General features: G+C 43.6%; 1 protein-coding gene across 1 annotated transcript; it reads left to right on the plus strand.

Annotated features, from left to right (window-relative positions):
- The first annotated feature begins 11 nt into the window (after positions 1 to 11).
- Positions 12 to 22,234, plus strand: LOC143282164 (chondroitin sulfate synthase 1-like). The gene is made up of 4 exons (XM_076587717.1): positions 12 to 1,303; positions 16,147 to 16,323; positions 19,416 to 19,655; positions 20,192 to 22,234. Exons 1-4 carry the CDS (start codon positions 524 to 526, stop codon positions 21,362 to 21,364), a joined length of 2,370 nt encoding a protein of 789 aa, XP_076443832.1. The 5' UTR covers positions 12 to 523; the 3' UTR covers positions 21,365 to 22,234.
- Positions 22,235 to 22,429: the final 195 nt, after the last annotated feature.

Here is a 22,429-nt window from a genome sequence, read left to right on the forward strand (position 1 = left end):
CATGCGTTCTCTGTGGATGGAAGTTGGGCCGACTGATGTGTTGGAATGGGCCTAGTTTTAAACACTCCTATCAAATTGCTTTGGTTTTGTACAGGTACAGGACCAGAGACGTCCCGACAAAACTTTGATGCACATCTGGTAACTTTTCTTGTTGTCGTCTTCAACATTTGTCTTGTGTTTCAAGATATCGTCGAAATACGAGAGTGGGTTGGGCAGTGTGACACCGTGACCAAGATCGTGTTCTGATTTTTCTGTGTGATGGAGTGTGGAGGAATGGAATATGATCAGCGTTCATTAATAAGTAACACCTTATTGACATTAATAAGCCGAAAAGTTGACAAAGTTGCAACGAGAGCTGCGTAATATTACATGATACTGACACGCTGTGATCGAGTGGGCGGCGTCGCAAGTGTCCGCGCTGACGGCTCTTGTCGACAGTGAGTGACCACACACGAAGGGAGGAGAACCCGTTGGCGTCGCGCCCCAGGCCAGTATTTACCTTGTGAATGGCTAGCGTGAGAATATGGCCAAGAGAAGACATGGCAGTCAGCGAACATATCTCCTCATCGGAATTTTGGGATTTTTCCTGGGATTCCTCCTATCCAACATGTGTTTCAGTAAAGGCCTCTGGCCCCGGTGTGGATTTGAAGACTTCTGTTGCCCAGGTGATCTGGCTTTGGGTTACGGGTCTGGGCAGGTGGATGAAACAGAAGCAGAAAAGACAGGAGAGACCAGTGATGACTTTGTGTTCGTTGGTATTATGACGGCCCAAAAGTTCATTGATAACAGAGGATTAGCATCACACCGAACATGGGCGAGTCGTATCAATGGCAAAGTCATGTTTTTCTCAAGTGCGAAATCTACATCAAAATATGGTGTCCCAGTGGTAGCATTACCAGAGGTGGATGATAAATACCCACCCCAGAAGAAGTCTTTCATGATGTTGAAATACATGTATGACCATTTCATTGACAGATTTGAATGGTTTGTGCGAGCTGATGATGATGTGTTCATTAAGGGAGACAAGCTTGATGCATTTTTGCGTTCAATAAACAGTTCACAGCCACGGTTCATCGGACAAGCTGGAGTAGGCAAAGCAGATGAGCTTGGATTATTGAGTTTGAAGGCTACTGAGAATTTCTGCATGGGTGGGCCAGGGATGATTTTTAGCCGAGAGACACTACGAAGAATTGCACCACATATTAGCTACTGTTTGCGACACTTATACACAACACACGAGGATGTGGAGATTGGCCGTTGTGTGCGTCATTTTGCTGAGATTCAGTGTACCTGGTCTTATGAGGTAAGCTTTTTTTTCCCCTCCTTTTTAAAATGAATGTGAGGGTATGGTTTCTTAAAATGTATACCAAACATATTGTTATTCAGTTTCAGAATCATTAATCAGTACATGTATATATATATATATATATGAACTTTTGAATGTTCATTCTCTGTTTGACAAGTCTACTCACTACACACATATGCTCTACACATGCATGCACACAAAAGAACACACACATCACAGTTCCTTTGAAATCGGATGTAAGTTAGACTGATTGACATTTGACATGGTCTATCCCACATTTTTATTTTCTCATGAATCTTCTCCACCATTTTTCTCCTCTCTCTCACACACACACACACACACACACACACACACACACACACACACACACACACAGAGTGTATATGTACATGTTGGCAATAACTCCTGTTATTATTACTTGAATCATTTATACATGTAATATCATTCAAATTTCTCCATCTCCTTTCTCTCCTCTCACCCCCCCCCCCCCTCTCCACCTCCACCCCTCTCTCTGTCTGTCTGTTTCAGTGTCTGTCTCTGTCTCTGTTGTTCTCTGTCTCTCTTTATCTCTGTCTGTCAGTCTGTCTGTCTGTCTCTCTCTCTCTGTCTCTCTCTCTGTCTCTCTCTCTGTCTCTCTCTCTCTCGTGTATCCATACACAATCCATGCTCCTGCAGTTTAAACAAATTAACACTCCTAGTCCTACACCGTATACACAGTCAAGTCTGACAAATAGTGGTGTATACACCTGTACAGTCGCTTTCTCGTTGAACCAGACACTGCTTTCAGATTTGAAAAAAGTGAAAGGAAGAACAGCTCAAGCATGGCAGGCATCATGACATTTTTTTTTCCAGTATGAATGAAGGGCGGTGGCTTGTTTTGACTATTTATTAACTATGTTTTAAAGTATCATCTAAAGTACTAGTAGTTGGGACGGGCATAATATACCCACTTTGCCCAAACCCACCTGCTTCACAGATTTTAGTTTTGAACATGAGTATTCCTGGAGAAGGGGTTTGGAGTGAGAAGAGTGGAGGTATGGGGAGTTCAGAACCCACGGCTGGACTGAAGGAAGTCGAGTCAAAGTGCATTCATCTGTCAGGTGTCACCACACTTCAGTTCAGTGTTTCGTTAACTTGTGTCAGAATCACTTTCAGTAGAACTTTGCCTTTCATGTTCTGACAGAGCAAGGTTGTGTCCAGCGAAAGGTTTGTCTACTTGGTTCAGATTTAAACTAAGGCCAACATTGTGTGTGTGTGTGTGTGTGTGTGTGTGTATATATATATATATATATTGTGAATGAAATTTCATACTGATAAATTTAGGTAACATAATACCGATAACATTATCAACATTAATAATGAATTTGAATGAAGCCTTGATAGCACTCAGGACATGTTTATTTCAGTTGATGTTCCTTAAAAAAAAATCAAATAAAAAAAAATCATCCGATTACAGCTAAGTAAAGCTATTGTCAGGCTTAAAACAGAATATTGTGCATTTTGAAGTACACTGTACAGTGTAAGTGCTTTGTTGTATTATATTCTGTAGACTTTCCAACGTGAAACCTTCACGCTAGGCTTGTAAGCCCCTATATTGTGATGTTTGCTCATTTCTCGTCTTCATCAGATAGGAAAAAAAATGTTCAGTTATCCTTCTCTTTTTTTTTTCTTCTTTTTTTTTTTTTAATTTGTATTTAAATATTTCAGCTTAATGCAGAGACCTGTCAAATCAGCCCAGAAAAAAAAGCTGAACATAAACTGGCCACATGTTAATATCCAAGATTGAAAGCAAGCTTTAAATATTTGATTGATCAAACAAACAAGAAAGAAAAAAACTTTTAGAATTTATAAGGTTCTGTTGGAACTTTGAATCATGGTAATCAAACTTTCTCTGAGTAACCTTAAATTGTTTTAAGAGAGGCTGAACACACTGGTTCCCTTTCAGGTGGGTCAGGCCCCAATTCCAGTCACTTCACCTAGGAAATGGACAGGTTACTGTTGTATGACAATGGCCTTTGTTCAAAGCCTCACACACACACACACACACACACACACACACACACACACACACACAATCTTTGGAGTGTTGGCTCATTACTATTGTCTTTAGAGAGTTGGCTCAGTTCTGTGTAGTTTTTAACCATCACCCATTCCAAATCAGGATCATCACATTTTGCCTTAATTACTTTCCGTGGAGACTTTGGTTGTTGTTGCTTTACACTATAGTTTAACAACCATGGAGTAGTACCCCAGTCACACACATGCTCCAGTCCAGGTCTTGGACTTTTGCGCATGTGTTTGTAACCCTAATCTTATGTCAAGTCACTGGGACAACAGGAGAAATGTGGCATGCAAGCAGCGTGGACAGCAATTTCATGGTCACAGTCAAAGCGTCTTTATTGCATTGTCTTCTGTCAGTGTTTGCAGGACAATGCTGATGTGTACAGATTTAAACAGCTTGAAACTGAAAGTAAGTACTTCAAAGCAACAAAAACATCCATTGATACTGCTCAGCTTTCACCAAGAATGTACCAAACCTGACACAAGATATATTGAAGGGACAGGAGAGGGTGGGGTTGCACATGTCCTGATAACTGTCAGTTGACAGTTTGACCCAGTTGTCAAGTTGGAAGTGGAGGAATTAGTTTCGTTCTTTGACATGTTATATATCAGGCCATAGATCCTTTGTTTGCTTCTCACACACATCATTGACCAGTCAGAGATACTGACAGTATTTACTAAGCTCATTTATAAAATAAGTTTTAAAAAGAAAAAGGTTTAGACATCTAGATCGCCTTGCTTATTGAGAGAACTGGGATGACCCCATGTGTGGAACTTCCGCTCTGCAGCCTATCAGAACCCACCTATCACAAAGTGCAGGAATCAGTTGTGTCACTCCGTAATCTGCACGGCCACACCGTCACTACTATCTCATCAGCCCAATAGCTCAGTAAATTACTTTCAGTTTCAACCAGGATGTTAGGCGGGAACAGGGTATCAGTGATATACATGTACACGTGATAGTGCAAAAGTAGAAAAGACTTGGGTTCCTCCTAGTGTGACTTGAAGATCATCGAACACAGTATAAATTAACACCAGTCTACGGCCTTTGACTAGGAGTAACCTATGCTGGAGCTGGCACATAATATTCAAGTTCAGCCATGGACCCTAGGCCTTCACATGGAAACTGATAGACAATGCTGCCAGACACTTCCGAATGTAAGCACCGTGTCAACAGATTGGCCAGCACTAAAGACAGTACGTTGGGCTTCCAGACATTCCATGGTAGAGAAAGCATATATACGAATGCTTTGTCAGGTGCCCACTGAGCTGGCAAAGGATCCTTTTCACCTCAGACCCCCTGCCCCATCCTTCAATCCCTGCTCAAAGTAAGCTCCTGGCCCGCCAACGGTAGTTAGTTCACAGCTTCCATGTTCCATTGTCACCGCCAGGGCACACGGTTCAAGCTGCCCCGTTCTATTAAGAAGGATGTGCAAACAAGTTGACAGTTAGGCCTCAGTTATTGACCCGGCTCGTGTCAGTAAAGGGTATCGTCGTCTTGTGATTCCACTAAAGACGCCGCTGGCTTTCCCATAATCCCCAGCTGTACCATCAGCTGTGCCCCAACCTGCTTTGTTCTGCGATGAGATAAAGATGCGTGCTGTAATCTCGTCATAGATGATGAAATCTCTGTGAAGAGAATCGTGCTAAGTAGAGTGCTAATTGACACCCGATCTTTCAAGTGGCGAGCCCCTCTCTCTCTCTCTCCACCTCAGGCCCAGAACTCTCTCTCACACACACACACACACACACACACACAACGCTGCCGTTTCAGAAAGGAGCTATGGGGTGCCTGACTTGGGCGAACATTTCAAGGAATTTATGTTTTCACTGCTTTTATCAAGAGCACGGGAGATGTTTTTCAACAAATCTCGGGCATCGAATTCCAAAGAGAAGGAGCAACACCATGCAGACTCTCTGCCCATAATAATTGTTTTGTTTTTTAGTTGATTTTAATGTCTGTTGGGTTGGGAACATTAGTACATTGTAAACTTGCACAAGTTGCAGCATTATATGTGAGTGGTCGAGAATGTTTGTGGAAGTGAAGAACCTCATTTGTACAGAGGGAGATTTTCTGTCTGGAATGTATTGTGTGTATGTATGTATGTATGTATATATATATATATATATATAAGATAAAATTTACGTTCCCAGACAGGAAGCAAACGGGACCCCAGATTAAATGGAGCTGTGTTCAAACCCATTGACTCTTCACAAAAAAACCCGCTGCAGCATTTCTCACTGCATGAAATCATCATCATCATTTTCTCCCTCTCTCTCTCTCTCACCCTCTGTCTCTGAAAGTATCATATCGTGCGTGTGTGTGTGTGTGCGCGCGCGCGTGGCATGTGGAGTTCTTTCTTTACTTAGTGTCTTTTATTTGGTCTTGCAGAGAGTGCATCAGCGCCTAACGTTCTAAGACTGCGTGTTGAGTGTGTAGTTTGTTGCAAAATATTTTTTTACTCCCACCCTGCAAGCATGAAATCACAAGCATGAAATCACATAAATTTGTCTTTCCGTTGAATTTGGAGACGGTTTAACTTTAAAGCACATGTATGGAAATTATTTGGCATCCACTTGTGCGGTATGTCATCGTCTTTTTTGTTCTTTCCTTCTTTTGAAACATGAGGGAATAATGAGCAGATGAATAAAACTCAGCTTTTGATTTCCACACAAAAGATATCCTACAGTAAGGAGACTCCACATTCTGGTTGGTCATCCATGAACTTGAACCAGTTGAAGGATACTTCCCAAATATCAACCCCCGGATTCTGTCTCAGTGTCTGTCTGTCTGTCTGTTTCAGACGGTGTCTGTCTGTCTGTGTCTGTCTGTCTGTGCACGGGTGTGTGTGTGTGTGGGGGGGGGGGGGGGTGGGGGGGTTGTATTCTGCATTATGTATACCCTTCTGCATGAAAACCTTTTCCTTTCATTTATGTGTTTGCTATTTGTAATAGATGTAGATTAGCGAGGACAGATTGGAAGAACAGGCTGTGCCTAAAATCTTAATCCTTGAATAAAAACGTTTTGAGTTCTGTCTGTCTGTCTCTCTCTCTCCCTCTCTCTCTCTCTCTTCTGTATCTGTGTGTGCCTCTCTCTCTCTCTCTCTCTCTCTCTCTCTGTTTCTGTGTTTCACTCTGTGAGTGAGAACGGTCTTTCATTTCATTTCTTCTCTGATTTCTTTACGGCACATTACCTCCCTCCTCAACACCAGCCCCCACCACCCACCCCAACCCCCGCGCCCCACCTCTGAGCCCCACCCCCGACCCCCCACACCCCACCCCCTCCCCTCCTTTATCGCCTTACTTTCGTTTGATTGTCCATCCTGGTTTGGCATGTACTGTGGATAACCGAAAAAAAAAAAAAAAAAGAAAAAAAAAAGGCGTGGCATTCACGCAGGCGTGTCTATTGCCTGACTACGTCAGTCAAGGTAAACACTTTGGGCGAGGGGGAACAAGAGCCACCTCGTATTCGGTAAAGAAAGAGAGCGAGAGAAAAAAAAAAAGAAGAAGAAGAAAAGGGGATAGGCGGGAATTCAGTCGGGAGATTCAAGTCCGAAATGGGACCGGATAATCCGGTATCCTTAGTATGCAGGGTGGGTGGGGACTGGACATTCGAATCGTATGACGTGGATACTAAAATAGAATTTAAAAAATGAACATTATTGACGGGATTGTTGGAATACATGTAGACAACAATACCGGCCCTATTGTCGGGATAGTTCGATTCGACTAAAAATTTTCTTTCTTTTTTTTCTTTTTTTTTTCTTTTTTTTTTTTTTTTTTTTTTTTTACTGAACCCTGCAGGGACTGTTCGAATCCACGTAGTTAATTACTGTTCAATATCATTGTAACGATAAATCACAGGCTCAACAGTGAAGTAGTTAAAGCGTTGGACTTTCAATCTGAGGGTCTCTGCCGGTTCGAATCCCAGTCACGGCCTGGTGGGTAAATGGTGGAGATTTTCCAGACACACGCGCGCTCGCGCGCGCGCACACACACACACACACACACACACACACACACACACACACACACACACACACACACACACTGACGTACTGTGAATTCAAATGTGTGTTGTGTTGCAAGCATTGACATGCACACTATAGTTGTTTTACATCTCAGTGGTTGGGAGAGGGAGGAGGGTAGAATAGGTGCAGTTTGGCCATCGACGGTTGACGGGGATACATTTATAATAAAATGAGCTTTTTATGTATATGTTCCAATGTATATGCTATCTCTCTCTCCGTATCTCTCTCTTTCCCCCTCTCTTCCAACTCTGTCTTTCCTCACTCCTCCACCCGCCAGACTTTTGACTTGATCCTCCTCTGTACCTCCGTTTACTCAGTGAATTGGAATTTTTGAAAACTTGCTACGTGTTAACTACTGCTCACCCCCACCCACACCCTTCCCCGGACTTCGCGTCCGCCTCCTCCTCCATACCCCTTTGCCTCCCCCAATCGAGTAGCGGCGTGGGAAAGGACCTGGGGTTGACCACCACCAAAACTTCAGGCTCTCTGCCCGAAAGACCTCGAACCCCCACGTGTGTAAACCTTATATTACACACATGCGCGCGCGCACACACACACACACACACACACACACACACACAACTAGCGTGGAGACAGCCCCCCCCCCCCCCCCTTTCTCTTTTCTTTTTCTCTCTCGTTTTGCATTGGGAAAAGACAAGAAAAAAAACTCCGATCATAAAGGAAATGGTTTTGATAAAATGAGGGGGACTTCCCACGCTTTCTCGCAAACTGAGAGAAAACGTAGGAGGGGGACCACTGCATTTACTCGCAACATGATTTTTCTCGAAGTGAGAGAAATCGTGGGGACGCCCCTCACGATTTCTCTCACATAGAGAGAAATCATGGAATTGCGAGAGATCAGTCGTGGGCTAACAGGGTGAAACTTAGGTATGACTTTGCCGTCGACAACGGCTGTTGCGACGGAACTGCCGACGTATTTGACGACAAAAAACAAAAGCAAAAACAAAAAAAAACAAAAACAAAAAAAGTCTCAGTACTGCCACACTGTTGTCGTCCGTCCCGATAATGAAAAAGCCCGTTTGTAATCTGTTCTTTGTTCCGTTGGACCAACTCTTGTGCCAAACATTATGCGTTACTTACATCAGGCTGAGAGTCAATTCAGAGTCGTTATGATCAAATCCAGCGCGCTTCGAATAAAAAAACAAACAAACAAACGCGCTTTGAATTAAGAAACAACAAACATAAAAATAATGATTCACTCCTAGTGTCCTCGGGAGCGTACCGATGTTCTCATGGCCCAATGTGCCAGTATTTTTCACACTACACTTATAGTTTTTTCAGGGAACACACACACACACACACACACACACAGTGTTATACACGCGCGTACATAGACACCCCCACCCCCACCCCACCCCTACACACATACAGATAAACACGCACACACGTGTACGATCTCTGTCTCTGTCCAGCCAGCCTGGTGCTAGGGCCATTCGTCACTTTATGCAACAAAACCCGCAACTTTGAGGGTGTTTTTTTTTTGGGGGGGGGGGGGGGGTTGAAAATTACGTCATCCGATGATGCGGTGATACACTTGATAGCCGCATTCAGAATGTTATTTGGATCTAGGACCTATGTCGAACCACCAAAGATTTATCTCAGTTACCAGCATAAAATATGACTTTTTGTTTTATTAATTTATACCAGATTTTTATGCTTATACTAAAATAGGAAACACCGTTCTTTCCTTTATGTGTTTATATGTTCCATTCAACAAAACAAAACAAAAAAGAAGTTGATATTGACCATTGCAGAACAACGAAACATTGATGATTCCAGCACTGTTGCTGGGGTTTGTAAACATTTTCGTTGCTTTTCCATAACACCACCCCCTACCGCCTCCCTCCCTCCCTCCTCCCCACCCCCACCCTCTTCCCGCTGCAGTGCGCTTTTTTGATTTAGTCTTTCTCACGTCCCTAGACTCGAGATAGAAGAACTGAACGAACAGCGCGATTAAAGTTAACTGAGAGCAGTCAACAACAAGCTACACAGCCTGGCAGTGGCACTCGTATTGTGTCAGGGGAATAAGAAGAGACGCAGGACTTTTTGTTTTCTTTTCCTGTTATCTCAGTGTGACCAGTGGCATGGAACTTTACTGCCTTCCTCGCTTCCAGCCTCCAACCCTGGCCTCCTCAGTTCCCTCTCCGCCCACTTCCTCCACCACCCCGGACTCTCACTCACTCACACACACACACACACACACACACACACACACATGTCTATCATCGGTGTGTGTGTGTGTGTGCGCGCGCGCGTGCGCGAGACACCCACCCCTTCCGACCAGCAGAGGATGTACGTATGTGTATGTGGTGCAAGTTTAGCCCAAAGCATAAAACGCCCGTTTCAGTCGTTTTACAAAATTTGTAACGAACAGTAACTTTCAAGCAGTATTTGATGTAACCATGCACCGGTATAATAAAAACTTTTTACTGTCCCAAAACAGACATGAGTAGTGGATCTTCGTTGCTGCTCACGGTCTTAAAGTATGAATTCAGGCAGTCCGTGAGGGCGTAACTGGCAGTAAGGTAGGAAACCATGTGGCATGCTGTCCGTACAGAGAGAGAGAGAGAGAGAGAGAGAGAGAGCATAATATATTTAATATAATAAAACATAATGACAGAAGAAAAAGAAGATTTAGGCCTGTCACACTCTTGGCATGACCCTGAGATTTATGGGAAGCTGAAATGAAGCAGAGTTACTCACCTTGAGTTTCTTTTCAGATCTTTCTAATTAAAGATCTAAAATTTTTGTAAACATGATACTATTTCCTTGGAATTTCGTTGATATTTCGGAATGAAATCTTAATGCACGAAATGAAAATATGTACGCATGCAACACATTGAAATTAGTAATAAAAAAAATAACTTCTATCGTCAGTCAGCTCTACCCAGGTAGGCAGCCTGTTGTGGAAATGACCCTGTGTCTGTAAAGCGCTTAGAGCTTGGTCACTAACCAAGTATCCATATCAGTCAATTAATCAGTCTATAAACATGTCATTTCTTTTTATTTGGAAATGAATTGTCAGCTATCTGAAGTAATTCAGAGGCGACAGCTTCCCAGCCAGGCAAGGCAAAGGCAGTGAAGACGAGCAGCTGGTGGTGCTTCCCCTTTAATTTCAACCCAAAGAATGGCCAATTTTACTAGTTCTATTGGAGTTTAACGACCTATAAAAAGTTTACTGTGTGACGTTGCTACTTATATACTGTCTGCGCGGACCACACGGACAACGTCATGGGTTGACATTACTAGAAACCCCTCTTGGTAAGCCAAGATGGCGGTAATTTCTAGAGTTTTCAAAATTTACAAAAGACTAGTCTTACAAATTTAACCATCATCATATACACAAATTATATCAATAAATTCTGTGTGATTCCAGTTATCTCTTAGTACTATAATCTTCTAACCTTCACATTCTGTTAAAAATCTATTAGCCGAAATGGACAACATCTGGTGAGTCGCTAAGCGGCTAACGTGCTTTTCGTAGTATTTTATTTTTCACAACTTCCAGATTATCTAATGTAACTTATAATTAATATCGCTAGAAACTCTGCACAGAACAGCACAGATTCCGGAAGGGGCGCTCATGCTAAACGCAGCTACTCGGCTTCGTGGACGAAGTGTCTGAGTCACTTGAACAGGGATACCAGGAGGACTTACTTGTCTTCGATTTCTCGAAGGCCTTCGACAAAGTAAATCACAGCCTCATGACCCACAAGCTTCGACACCATGGCATCGTCGGGAACATCAACACCTGGATCCAGAACTTCCTCAGTGATAGGAAGCAGTCTGTTGTTGTCAGTGGTTCCAGGTCAGAGCTTGCTCCAGTAGACTCAGGAGTCCCCCAGGGCTCCATCCTTGGGCCGAGCCTGTTTCTGCTCTCTATCAATGACCTACCGATCGGACTGTCCGTCAGGGCCAGGCTCTTTGCTGATGACACTGCCTGCCACAAAGACGTCAAGACAGCCGAAGACCAAGAGGAGCTGCAAGCGGATGTGGACACCCTAGCTTCCTGGGAACAGCGCTGGAAGATGTCTTTCCACCCCCAGAAATGCTCCAAAGTCCATATGACCGGCCGCCGGACAACTCAGGAGCACAGTTACAAACTTCACGGCCACCGACTCCAGGAGGAGACCCAGGTCAAGTACCTCGGCGTCACACTCACCAAGGACCTGAAGTGGGCTCCGCATATCTACAGCATCACCAACAAGGGAAACCAGACACTAGGCCTTGTGCGCCGCCAACATCAAGGTGCCCAGTAAGACCATCAAGACTGCAGCCTACAGGGCCCTCGTCCGCCCTACCCTTGAGTATGCCAGCTGTGTGTGGGGCCCCCACACCACTGAAGACATTAATACTATCGAAAAGGTGCAGCGTAGAGCAGCTCGCTCGGTCTCACACCGCTTCCGCCAAACCTCCAGTGTGGACGACATGCTCCTTGACCTGGAATGGCCAACGCTGCAAGCCAGACGGAGGCGTGCGAGACTCACCATGTTCTACAAGGTGCACAACAGCCTCGTACACATTGATTCCAAATATCTCCCCTCTGTCAGCCGCCTCAGCCACATAACTAGAAAGTCCCACCCCCTGCAATACGACATCCCATCCAACAGGACACAGTACCAGCAGATGACATTCTTTCCAAGAACCATCCCGGAATGGAACAACTTGCCCACTGAAGCCGCCACCGCGCCATCTCTGGCAGCCTTCCAGGCCAGGGTGGCAAACCTCTGACCAGCTCCAAACAACAGCAAACTACCCTCCCCCACAAAATCCTCCTAATTCTGTTAAACTTAGAATCAACTAAAACAGCCCACTCGGAACCACCCTCCGGAAAAGAAATGTGTAGCAGATTCATCGACAAGTCGATGTTGGCTACCCATCCAAAAGAAGAAGAAGAACTCTGAGTCGCGACCTTTCCAATGATATATTAAACATATACCAATTACAGTTTATCATAGGGAAATCGACCACTAAACTTTTTGTAGAAACAACTTTTCCCGGGTAAATTGTCACAATCTAGCCAAATTTAAACTTCGCCTAATCCTTATTTTAACTTATTTAAGCACAACGATGAAGAATTTAGTTACACAGTTTCGATCGAAATGATCAAAGGCATGCGATTATTAATATAAGAAGTTGTAAAACCTAATAATAAGTCAAATCGAAATCGCGAAATACCTTCGTCGATAGATATTTACAGACGATAAGTAGCGGAACAGAAGCCATTTCGGTGTATTTGTCAGTAGTTTAAGGTATTCGACTTTTATTCGTCTAATACTACCATGTCAAGATGGAAACTTATACGCCTAGAAAGCTTAGTTTATGCAGATTTCGAGAGTATATTTTGTTGTACACTAGACCTTAGATTTGGAACAGCGAAGGGGATTTAGATCGAATGACAGGGTAAATTTAGGATAGATCCAGTCCCCAGTGCTCACGAAATATTGATTTTCTAATAAACCAGACTTACTATTTACATTATATCTTAATGAGAACACGAAAGAACTTAGAAATTTTGAATGGTGTCCAAAGTTTCTTTATAAAAACAGATATTTTAAGGAAATCATACGAAATAATTGTGGATTTTGGATAACCATGTTAGTCTAATGGGAATGGACAGGAATTACTTCCAATTCTTGCAGAGCAACGCTGACATTTCGCTTTTTTTTGGCTACCTGTTACATATCTAAAAGTGTAATTCATGCACAGTTGTATTCAGCAATTTGTACAATTAAAATGTCAGTCATCTGTACTATAGATAGATCTCAGAGCATTGTTATACATAGTCCAAGAGAAAACTCAGAGAGAGAACATATATATCATAATCACCATATCACATTATTAGGTGGATCTTAGGGGGGAAAAGTTTAGAAATAATGTGTAACATTTTGTGTGTCATTGGAAATCCAAAAAGAAGTTTAGAAATAATGTGTAACATTTTGTGTGGTGGAAAGAAAAAAAAAGTCTAGAAATCATGGGTAACATTTTGTTCTGCTGTTTAGTGAGAGACTGATAGCAGGGGAACAGAAGAGGCGCAACTTGGTACAGGTATTTATTTGTTTGCCGCCTGTTCGTTGGGAACCTTGGCACAGGCACATCCTGAGATTTGTTTGTTCCTGTTCTCACATTCGGCTTCTACCTGTATGCTGATTATCTCTGGCTTCTGGTGTACCTGCTTGTTTTCTCCATGTCTCATTCCTTCTGTCGGCCTCTCCCATTCTCTGTCTTGTCTCTCTCCTTACGTGCACACATGCATGCATGCCTATGCATGTATGCCTGCAAGTGTGCACACACACACACAACACACACACACACATGTGCACACGCACACACACACACACACACACACACACACACGCACACAGGACTTGGTTAAAACAACAAAACAACAACATGAAAAAGAGCTGAGGAGAATGGTTATTTGTGTTATAACTTATAAGATAAACAGTCATCCAAGAGTCACAGTACACCGTTCTGCTGATGAAAGTTTGCTGCAAGACAGACAGAGCATACTCTGGTCATTACCTGTTTGTAAGAGGTTTGTCACTTGAACCAGCTTCTGACTGGAGTTTCTTTGAATTGGATCAGGCTTATCTTTACACTGTAATATTGGTGTGTGTGTGTGTGTGTGTGTGTGTATAGTGTGTGTAGTGTGTATGTGCTGTGTGCACTTACTTGCAAGTGCGTGTGTGAGTGCATGTGTGTGTTTGTGTACAGTGTGTGTGGTATGTATGTGCTGTGTGCACACTTTTGGAAGTGTGTGTGTGTGAGTGAGTGTTTGTGTGTTGTTTGTGTATGTCACTGTGTGTTGTGTGTGTGTGTTTGCATGTAATTGTTTCTCATGTTTTAAGTAGTGTCAGGGACTTTTTCTTTTCTTTTTTTAACAATGTAATAGGTGAAGTAGCTATTTTCAACCAACAGATCTGGACCAAGAATTGGAATAAAAAAAAATCATTGAATATAATCCAGAACATATATCAGTTTAAGGGCACGTTTTGAATCAGACACTTGGAAAAGTCTTCATAACTTTTTTTTCTGTTATTTCATTTAGGGATTACACACACAAACACACTCTCTCTCTCTCTCTCTCTCTCTCTCTCTCTCTCTCTCTTGCATACATGATTATGAGCAAAACCTAAACAAGTGTGAAGGAAAATAGGTGGGTTTGTTTGTTTTTATCAATGATTTTTTTTTTAGCCTGAAAAAACAGAACCTTTACACATGCATGAATAGTACACAACTTATAAGTCTTTCAATTTCAGTCAAATCAGTGTGTGAAAACTGGGATGAAATGCCTACAGTGTGAGCAAAATAGGTGTGTTTTATCAATGCTTTTAGCCTGAGACACATCTACACATACATGAAAACAAGTCTTTCAATTTCTGTCAAATCAATGTGTGAAAATCGGGATGAAATGCCAGCATTGTATTTGTGAGCTTTTCATAAGTTCTGACCAACCATAAAATCTCTTTCATAGGCACACAGAATCATGTCTTAATGCATTAATGCTTACTTGCACTTATTCACCAACACTTAGGCTTAGATAACCCGAAGATCAAAAGCGTCATCCACATGTATGCCATTTGATTATGATCCTAGCAGCTAAGTGGTGTGTGTGAGAAAGAGAGAGTTCTTGGTTTATTACTTTTAATAGAGGGCAAGGGAGTGGACAAAAGGCGTGTGCACTCCACCACACACACACACACACACACACACACACACACACACACAGACTCTCTCTCTCTCTTCCCCCCACCCCCATGAATGAGGTGGGGCACAGTGAATGGAGAGAAAAGGGGAGGACTGTTTTGATGATACAAGCAGCACCCAGGGTTTTGTATTCATTCATGGCCTTCCTCTTGTGTGTTCATGGGCTATAACTCTCAAGATAACATGTCTAGCCACTTATGTTCTACTTCTAGTTGAGGTTTACCTATAAGACTGTTTTTACCCCAGTATTTAGACAGCTCTAGAAACAGTACGGCTGGCTTAATGGCGGGCTAAAGAAATTGTTTTGTAAATTTTTGTTTCACAGGTTTGAACAAATGTGGGATTTGAAAACCGTTGATGCAAAATGTGATATTTACTGGAACTGGAGATAGTTAGTTATGTTATTATTATAATGAATTCATTCTCTCTGTGTCCTGTGGCACATAAGGACATGTTGCCTATCTTGTGCTGTCCTACCTAGGTTGAATGAATATATATGCCATTGAATCACGTGGAAAACAATACTGCTTATGAGAATGTCATTCTGTAATATTTTCTGCAGCATATTTAGTAGGAATTAAACAGATGTATTATAGTCAGTAGAACCCAACTATGACCACCAGAACAGCAGAGGAGACAACTGCTGTCCCAACTATCTTGGCAAGAACTTGATTATAGTGGAGAGTGTCTTGCCCAAGTTACATCCCAACTCTTTCGGCCAAGAGGGCTTTAGCCTTGGACAGTCAGCACTGGGAAAACAGATATAGCTTGAAACAGTGTTGTTGTTTTTCCTTATTTACAGTTTAGATAATACAGTTTAACTAATAATATTGTCATTATTGTATGTCTGTGAGTTTAAAATAATGTCAGATTCGAATAAAAATGTTTATATCAAAAAAAAAGAAGAAAAAAAAAGAAGAAAAAACAAAAGATATAGCTTGGAAAAGATGAAAAGAGGAGCTTCAAAACAAACTGCCAGTGTGTCTTGATCGCCATGTTCACTGTGTGTGTGAGTAGATGCAGCAGATCCTGTACCAGAACTACAAGGAGGACCAGGGGTCCTTCAAGAACACACTGAAGAGCAAGGCTGTGGAGAGGGCTGTCACCCTGCATCCTGTCAAAGATCCTGTCTACCAGTACCGTATCTTCAACTACTTCCGGTCTGTCGGCGTCCTCAAGACCTACCAGCGTCAGGTAGCTGAGCTTGGCTGTGTTGTTGGCTGTGTCCTGTTGGCGCGTTCTTGTTGTACACGTGTGTCAAAACAACAGATATTTAATAAAGCATCACAGCATAGGTATAATTTCTTTGTGTTCTGATGGTGATGATCTTATTCTTGTTGCTTCAAAGAAGCACCCCCCAAAACCATAGTTTCTGGTTGTTACTAAATTTTGGGAATTTAGTAACTATTATTATGACTGCACATACTTATTTTTGAAAATGCTATATTTGCCATAAAAGTTATGTGATTCTAACAGGATAAAATGTTATTGACTTAACACCATCAGTATATGACAATGTTTGCTGTTGTTAAGTCTTTTTAGCACTTAGAGCTTAGTGTATATGGTAGCACTCAAAAGAGGAATTTTATATATCTATCTTATGTAAGTATTCGGTTGTTGATGTTCTGATGACAGTTTTTATTTGAACAGGATGAAATTAGATCAGAATAAAAAGTGACTTAATGAAACAACATTTTTCTACCCGTGATGCCAAGGTATAAGTATGTAACCTGTTCACTGTGGTTAGGTCCTTACGGCACATGGACATATATCGGAGTTACGGAGATATCCAGAGCAGCATATAATAGATGAACAAAAATATATACAAATCTTACACTCATGGACAGGCATTGGTTTGTTCCAAATTCAAATTAGTGCAGTTGTGCATGCTGTCAATGGAATGCAGTTAATTATGGGGTAAATCTCTCTGTCTCTTTACTTTTCATCATTTTGTCTGTCTGACTGCCTTTTTTGGGAAGGGGGGGGGGGGGAGTGTGTGTGTGTGTGTGGGGGTGGGTGGGCTTGGGGCAGAACGGATGGAGGGGAGGTGTGGGGGAGATTTCTCTCTTTTTCACTCTGTAGTTTTCAAGAATTTCTTTACAAAAGCAATAACTAAGAACAAATATTCCAACAGTAAATTCCATAATGTTTGAGTACTTTTCTCTCAATCCCTTGGGATTACCACAACACACTGTTCATCCAGTCCTCAGGTTCACTTGTCCACAAGACGCTTTACATGCACACACAGCATATTATACAGGTGCCCACAACACAGTTTACCTGTAACATCCCCAGGTTCAGGTGCCAACAACACAGTTTACCTGTAACATCCCCAGGTTCAGGTGCCCACAACACAGTTTACCTGTAACATCCCCAGGTTCAGGTGCCAACAACACAGTTTACCTGTAACATCCCCAGGTTCAGGTGCCCACAACACAGTTTACCTGTAACATCCCCAGGTTCAGGTGACAACAACACAGTTGACCTGTAACATCCCCAGGTTCAGGTGCCAACAACACAGTTTACCTGTAACATCCCCAGGTTCAGGTGCCAACAACACAGTTTACCTGTAACATCCACAGGTTCAGGTGCCAACAACACAGTTTATCTGTAACATCCCCAGGTTCAGGTGCCCACAACACAGTTTACCTGTAACATCCCCAGGTTCAGGTGCCCATGACACAGTTCAGGTGCCCACAACACAGTTTACCTGTAACATCCACAAGTTCAGGTGCCCACAACGCAGTTTACCTGTAACATCCTCAGGTTCAGGTGACAACAACACAGTTTACCTGTAACATCCTCAGGTTCAGGTGCCTCAGTACCACACAATTTACCTATAACATCCACAGGTTCAGGTGCCAACAACACAGTTTATCTGTAACATCCCCAGGTTCAGGTGCCCACAACACAGTTTACCTGTAACATCCCCAGGTTCAGGTGCCCATGACACAGTTCAGGTGCCCACAACACAGTTTACCTGTAACATCCACAAGTTCAGGTGCCCACAACGCAGTTTACCTGTAACATCCTCAGGTTCAGGTGACAACAACACAGTTTACCTGTAACATCCTCAGGTTCAGGTGCCTCAGTACCACACAATTTACCTATAACATCCCTGGTTCAGGTGCCAACAACACAGTTTACCTGTAACATCCCCAGGTTCAGATGACAACAGCACAGTTTACCTGCAACATCCCCAGGTTCAGGTGACAACAGCACAGTTTACCTGCAACATCCCCAGGTTCAGGTGCCCACAACACAGTTTACCTATAACATCCCCAGGTTCAGGTGACAACAACACAATTTACCTGTAACATCCCCAGGTTCAGGTGACAACAACACAGTTTACCTGTAACATCCCCAGGTTCAGGTGACAACAACACAGTTTACCTGTAACATCCCCAGGTTCAGGTGACAACAACACAGTTGACCTGTAACATACCCAGGTTCAGGTGCCCACAACACAGTTTACCTGTAACATCCCCAGGTTCAGGTGCCCACAACACAGTTTACCTGTAACATCCCCAGGTTCAGGTGCCCACACCACAGTTTACCTGTAACATCCCCAGGTTCAGGTGACAACACAGTTGACCTGTAACATCCCCAGGTTCAGGTGCCCACAACACAGTTTACCTGTAACATCCCCAGGTTCAGGTGCCCACAACACAGTTTACCTGTAACATCCCCAGGTTCAGGTGACAACAACACAGTTTACCTGTAACATCCCCAGGTTCAGGTGACAACAACACAGTTGACCTGTAACATCCCCAGGTTCAGGTGCCCACAACACAGTTTACCTGTAACATCCCCAGGTTCAGGTGCCCACAACACAGTTTACCTGTAACATCCCCAGGTTCAGGTGACAACAACACAGTTTACCTGTAACATCTCCAGGTTCAGGTGACAACAACACAGTTTACCTGTAACATCCCCAGGTTCAGGTGACAACAACACAGTTTACCTGTAACATCCCCAGGTTCAGGTGCCAACAACACAGTTTACCTGTAACATCCCCAGGTTCAGGTGACAACAACACAGTTTACCTGTAACATCCCCAGGTTCAGGTGACAACAACACAGTTTACCTGTAACATCCCCAGGTTCAGGTGACAACACCACAGTTTACCTGTAACATCCCCAGGTTCAGGTGACATCAACACAGTTTACCTGTAACATCCCCAGGTTCAGGTGACATCAACACAATTTACCCGTAACATCCCCAGGTTCAGGTGACAACAACACAGTTCAGGTGCCCATGACACAGTTTACCTGTAACATCCTCAGGTTCAGGTGCTGCGAGAGATGAGGCAGATGGACCACCTGCTGATGCAACATGACCAGCAGACAGGCGAGAGGGAGCGTCTGAGCCACGTGCCAGGCATGAACCGCTTCAACCCCCAGTCCCGGGAGGAGGTGGTTCCCTGGGAGTATTTCACCAAGCAGATCTTCTCCCACTCCCACAACAACCCACGGCGGGGCATCGACAGCTCCATCAGTGCTGCTGTGGACTCCGCTGTTGAACAGGTGGGGTTCAGATACATGTTGTCCATTTCGCTTTTCTATAAATACATCCCCCTCCGCCCACCTTTCTCTGCTTATACCTCAAGGAGATAATTTCTTTTAGATAAAATGAGAAAAAAAATTGTCAGAGAATTGAATGAATGAATGAAATGTAGGCTTATATAGCGCCATACCCCCATCTCAAATGGGGCTCACCGCGCTTTACAATAAGATATACAAATTTAAGACTAAGTGACATAAAAATTCTTAAAGACTGGGTCAGAACCACTTAAGCGTTTGATCAATATGATGGGAATCAGTTTAATTGTAGCCAAGTAGTGCCTGTAACATTGTGAATAAAGTTTGTGAACGAAAATAAGAATATTGATTAGCAATACCAGACAGAAACTCTTTAATGGCCTTGGTACCTCGGCACACGGGATAATCTATTGTGGTCTGTTAGGAAGTACTTACAAGTTTGATTTCCTTCCCACATTTTGGAATGTGTGTGTGTGTGTGTGTGTGTGACCACCATTAAAGTTTGTTGTCTCGTAACTCAGGTGATGGAGGAGATGAACATGAACGCCCAACAGCGAGGCCGCACAATAGACTTCAAAAAGTACCTGTACGGCTACCGCCGTGTGAACCCTTTGATAGGGGCAGACTACATTCTTGATCTCCTGCTGACCTTTCGCAAACACGTTGGTCGCAAGATGACAGTGCAGGTGCGACGTCACACCTACCTTCAGCAGAGCTTCCTGCCCATCCAGATGCGTGAAGAGAGCACGGTGTTCACACCCACAATGTCTCTAGGTCAGCATGTTTTCCACATGTTCAAAGGGATGGCTGGGGACCGGGAAGGGAGCAGCCTGATCAGAGACAAGCGCGTGGAGACCATTCATTTTATCATGCCGCTTGCCGGCCGCCACAAAATTTTCATCCGCTTTATGCAGAACTTTGAGGATGTGTGCTTGAAACGACGAGAGAATGTTCACTTGGTGGTGGCACTTTACCATAGCTCGGGAGATGACAGTGATTATGCCAGGAACGTAAAGCTCCTGCTGATGTATCAGCGGCGCTATGGTGCATCTCGTATAGAATTTGTCCGTGCCAAGGGTGCTTTTAGCCGGGGTCGTGGTTTAGAAGTCGGGGCACAGCGGTGTCACTCAGACGCCCTGCTGTTTCTGGTGGATGTGGATATTAGGTGGACAGCAGAATCTCTACTCCGCATTCGCCTTAACACCAAACTAGGTCAGCAAGTGTATTTTCCAATTGTGTTCAGCCAGTATGATCCTCAGCCAGTGTGCAGAGAGCAGCCGCAGCACTGCCATTGTGACTATCGTCATGACTGCGTCATTGACCCGACAAACTTCTGCGCATCTGCCGGATACTGGCGGCAGTTTGGGTTTGGCATTGCCACCATGTACCGTGCAGACATGGTGACTGTGGGAGGGTTTGACCTCAGCATCGAGGGCTGGGGGAAAGAGGATGTAGATCTCTACACCAAGTTCATCGAGAGCAACATCACCATATACCGTGCGGTGGATCCAGGTATGAACCACATCTTCCATTCCATTGTCTGTGATCCGAACCTGGAGCCTGCCCAGCATGTCATGTGCATCAACACCAGGGCCCAAAGCTACGGGGACGAGGCTCTGTTAGCCAATGACATCTACTTGATTCCCAGCATCATGAAGAGACAGGAGAAGCATGCTCTCAATGTTCATAGATGACCTTGGCTTTGCTGTGTAGGCTTCTGTGTACAGGGTGAACTGTGCTGTTGTTGTTGTTGTTGTTTTGTCTCTGTCTTGTTTGTATGTTTGATCTGCTTGTCTCTGATGGTCAGTATTTTGTCTTGGTTGGCTGTGGAATCAACTTCTGAAGCTGCATCCTTTCCAAATTCTTTCTTGCTTTTCATTCCTGTATTCTTGTGGCTGAAGACACAGCTTAATTGTAGTCAAGTGACTTCCAGGCATTTATGGACCACTGTGCAAATGAAGGTTGCAATCTGATCCAGCTAAATGTGCAATGGTGAAAATTACCTGAATGACTGAAGACTTTTAATTTGGTGTGTGTGTGTCAGTGTGTGTGTGTCAGTACACTGTCATTGTGTGTGTGTCATTGTGTGTATTATTTTTATATGTGTGTGTATGGTGTGTGTGTCATTGTGTGTGTGTCATTGTGTGTGTGTGTGTGCGTGTGTGTGTGTGTTTTATCATTATCCTTTACAGGTTATCCCTTCATTTGTGCTGTATCATGTTCCAAGTGCCTGTTCGTACTGTGCATACATGTGTTTGTTTCCTTTGCTCTGCCACCTCCTTCCTTCCTTCCTTCCTTCCTTCCAACCCCAGCCCCTGCCATTCCCACCCACACACCTCCTGTCCTTTTCAAACTGAGTGGTGACCAGGCCTTTGGGTGCAGACATTCCTGGCAGCTTAATGTGTTGAATTACACATTTTATTCAAGGGGAGCAAGCCCACATACGCGTGCCACACCTATCTATAGAGGTAAAGAAAACAGACACACAGACACATAGACAGACACACAGAAACACACACACACACACACACACACACACACACACACACACACACACACACACACAAACTGCTTGAGCATACACACAAACATGCACACAACCTGCATGAACACACACACTCCACACCAACACTCGCACACACACACAAACACACCACATCAACAAACACACCACATCAACACACACACACACACACACACACACACACACACACACACCTACCTCACCACACCACACCACACCACATTACACCAACACA

The sequence above is a fragment of the Babylonia areolata genome, chromosome 5, assembly GCF_041734735.1.
Source record: "Babylonia areolata isolate BAREFJ2019XMU chromosome 5, ASM4173473v1, whole genome shotgun sequence".
In the NCBI taxonomy this organism is placed as follows: Eukaryota; Metazoa; Mollusca; class Gastropoda; order Neogastropoda; family Buccinidae; genus Babylonia; species Babylonia areolata.

Coding starts and splice junctions, on each gene's coding strand:
- LOC143282164 (XM_076587717.1), top strand. CDS start 524: ATGGCCAAGAGAAGACATGGCAGTCAGCGAACATATCTCCTCATCGGA. Junction 16,324..19,415: donor TCAAGACCTACCAGCGTCAG/GTAGCTGAGCTT, acceptor TAACATCCTCAG/GTTCAGGTGCTGCGAGAGAT. Junction 19,656..20,191: donor TGGACTCCGCTGTTGAACAG/GTGGGGTTCAGA, acceptor CTCGTAACTCAG/GTGATGGAGGAGATGAACAT.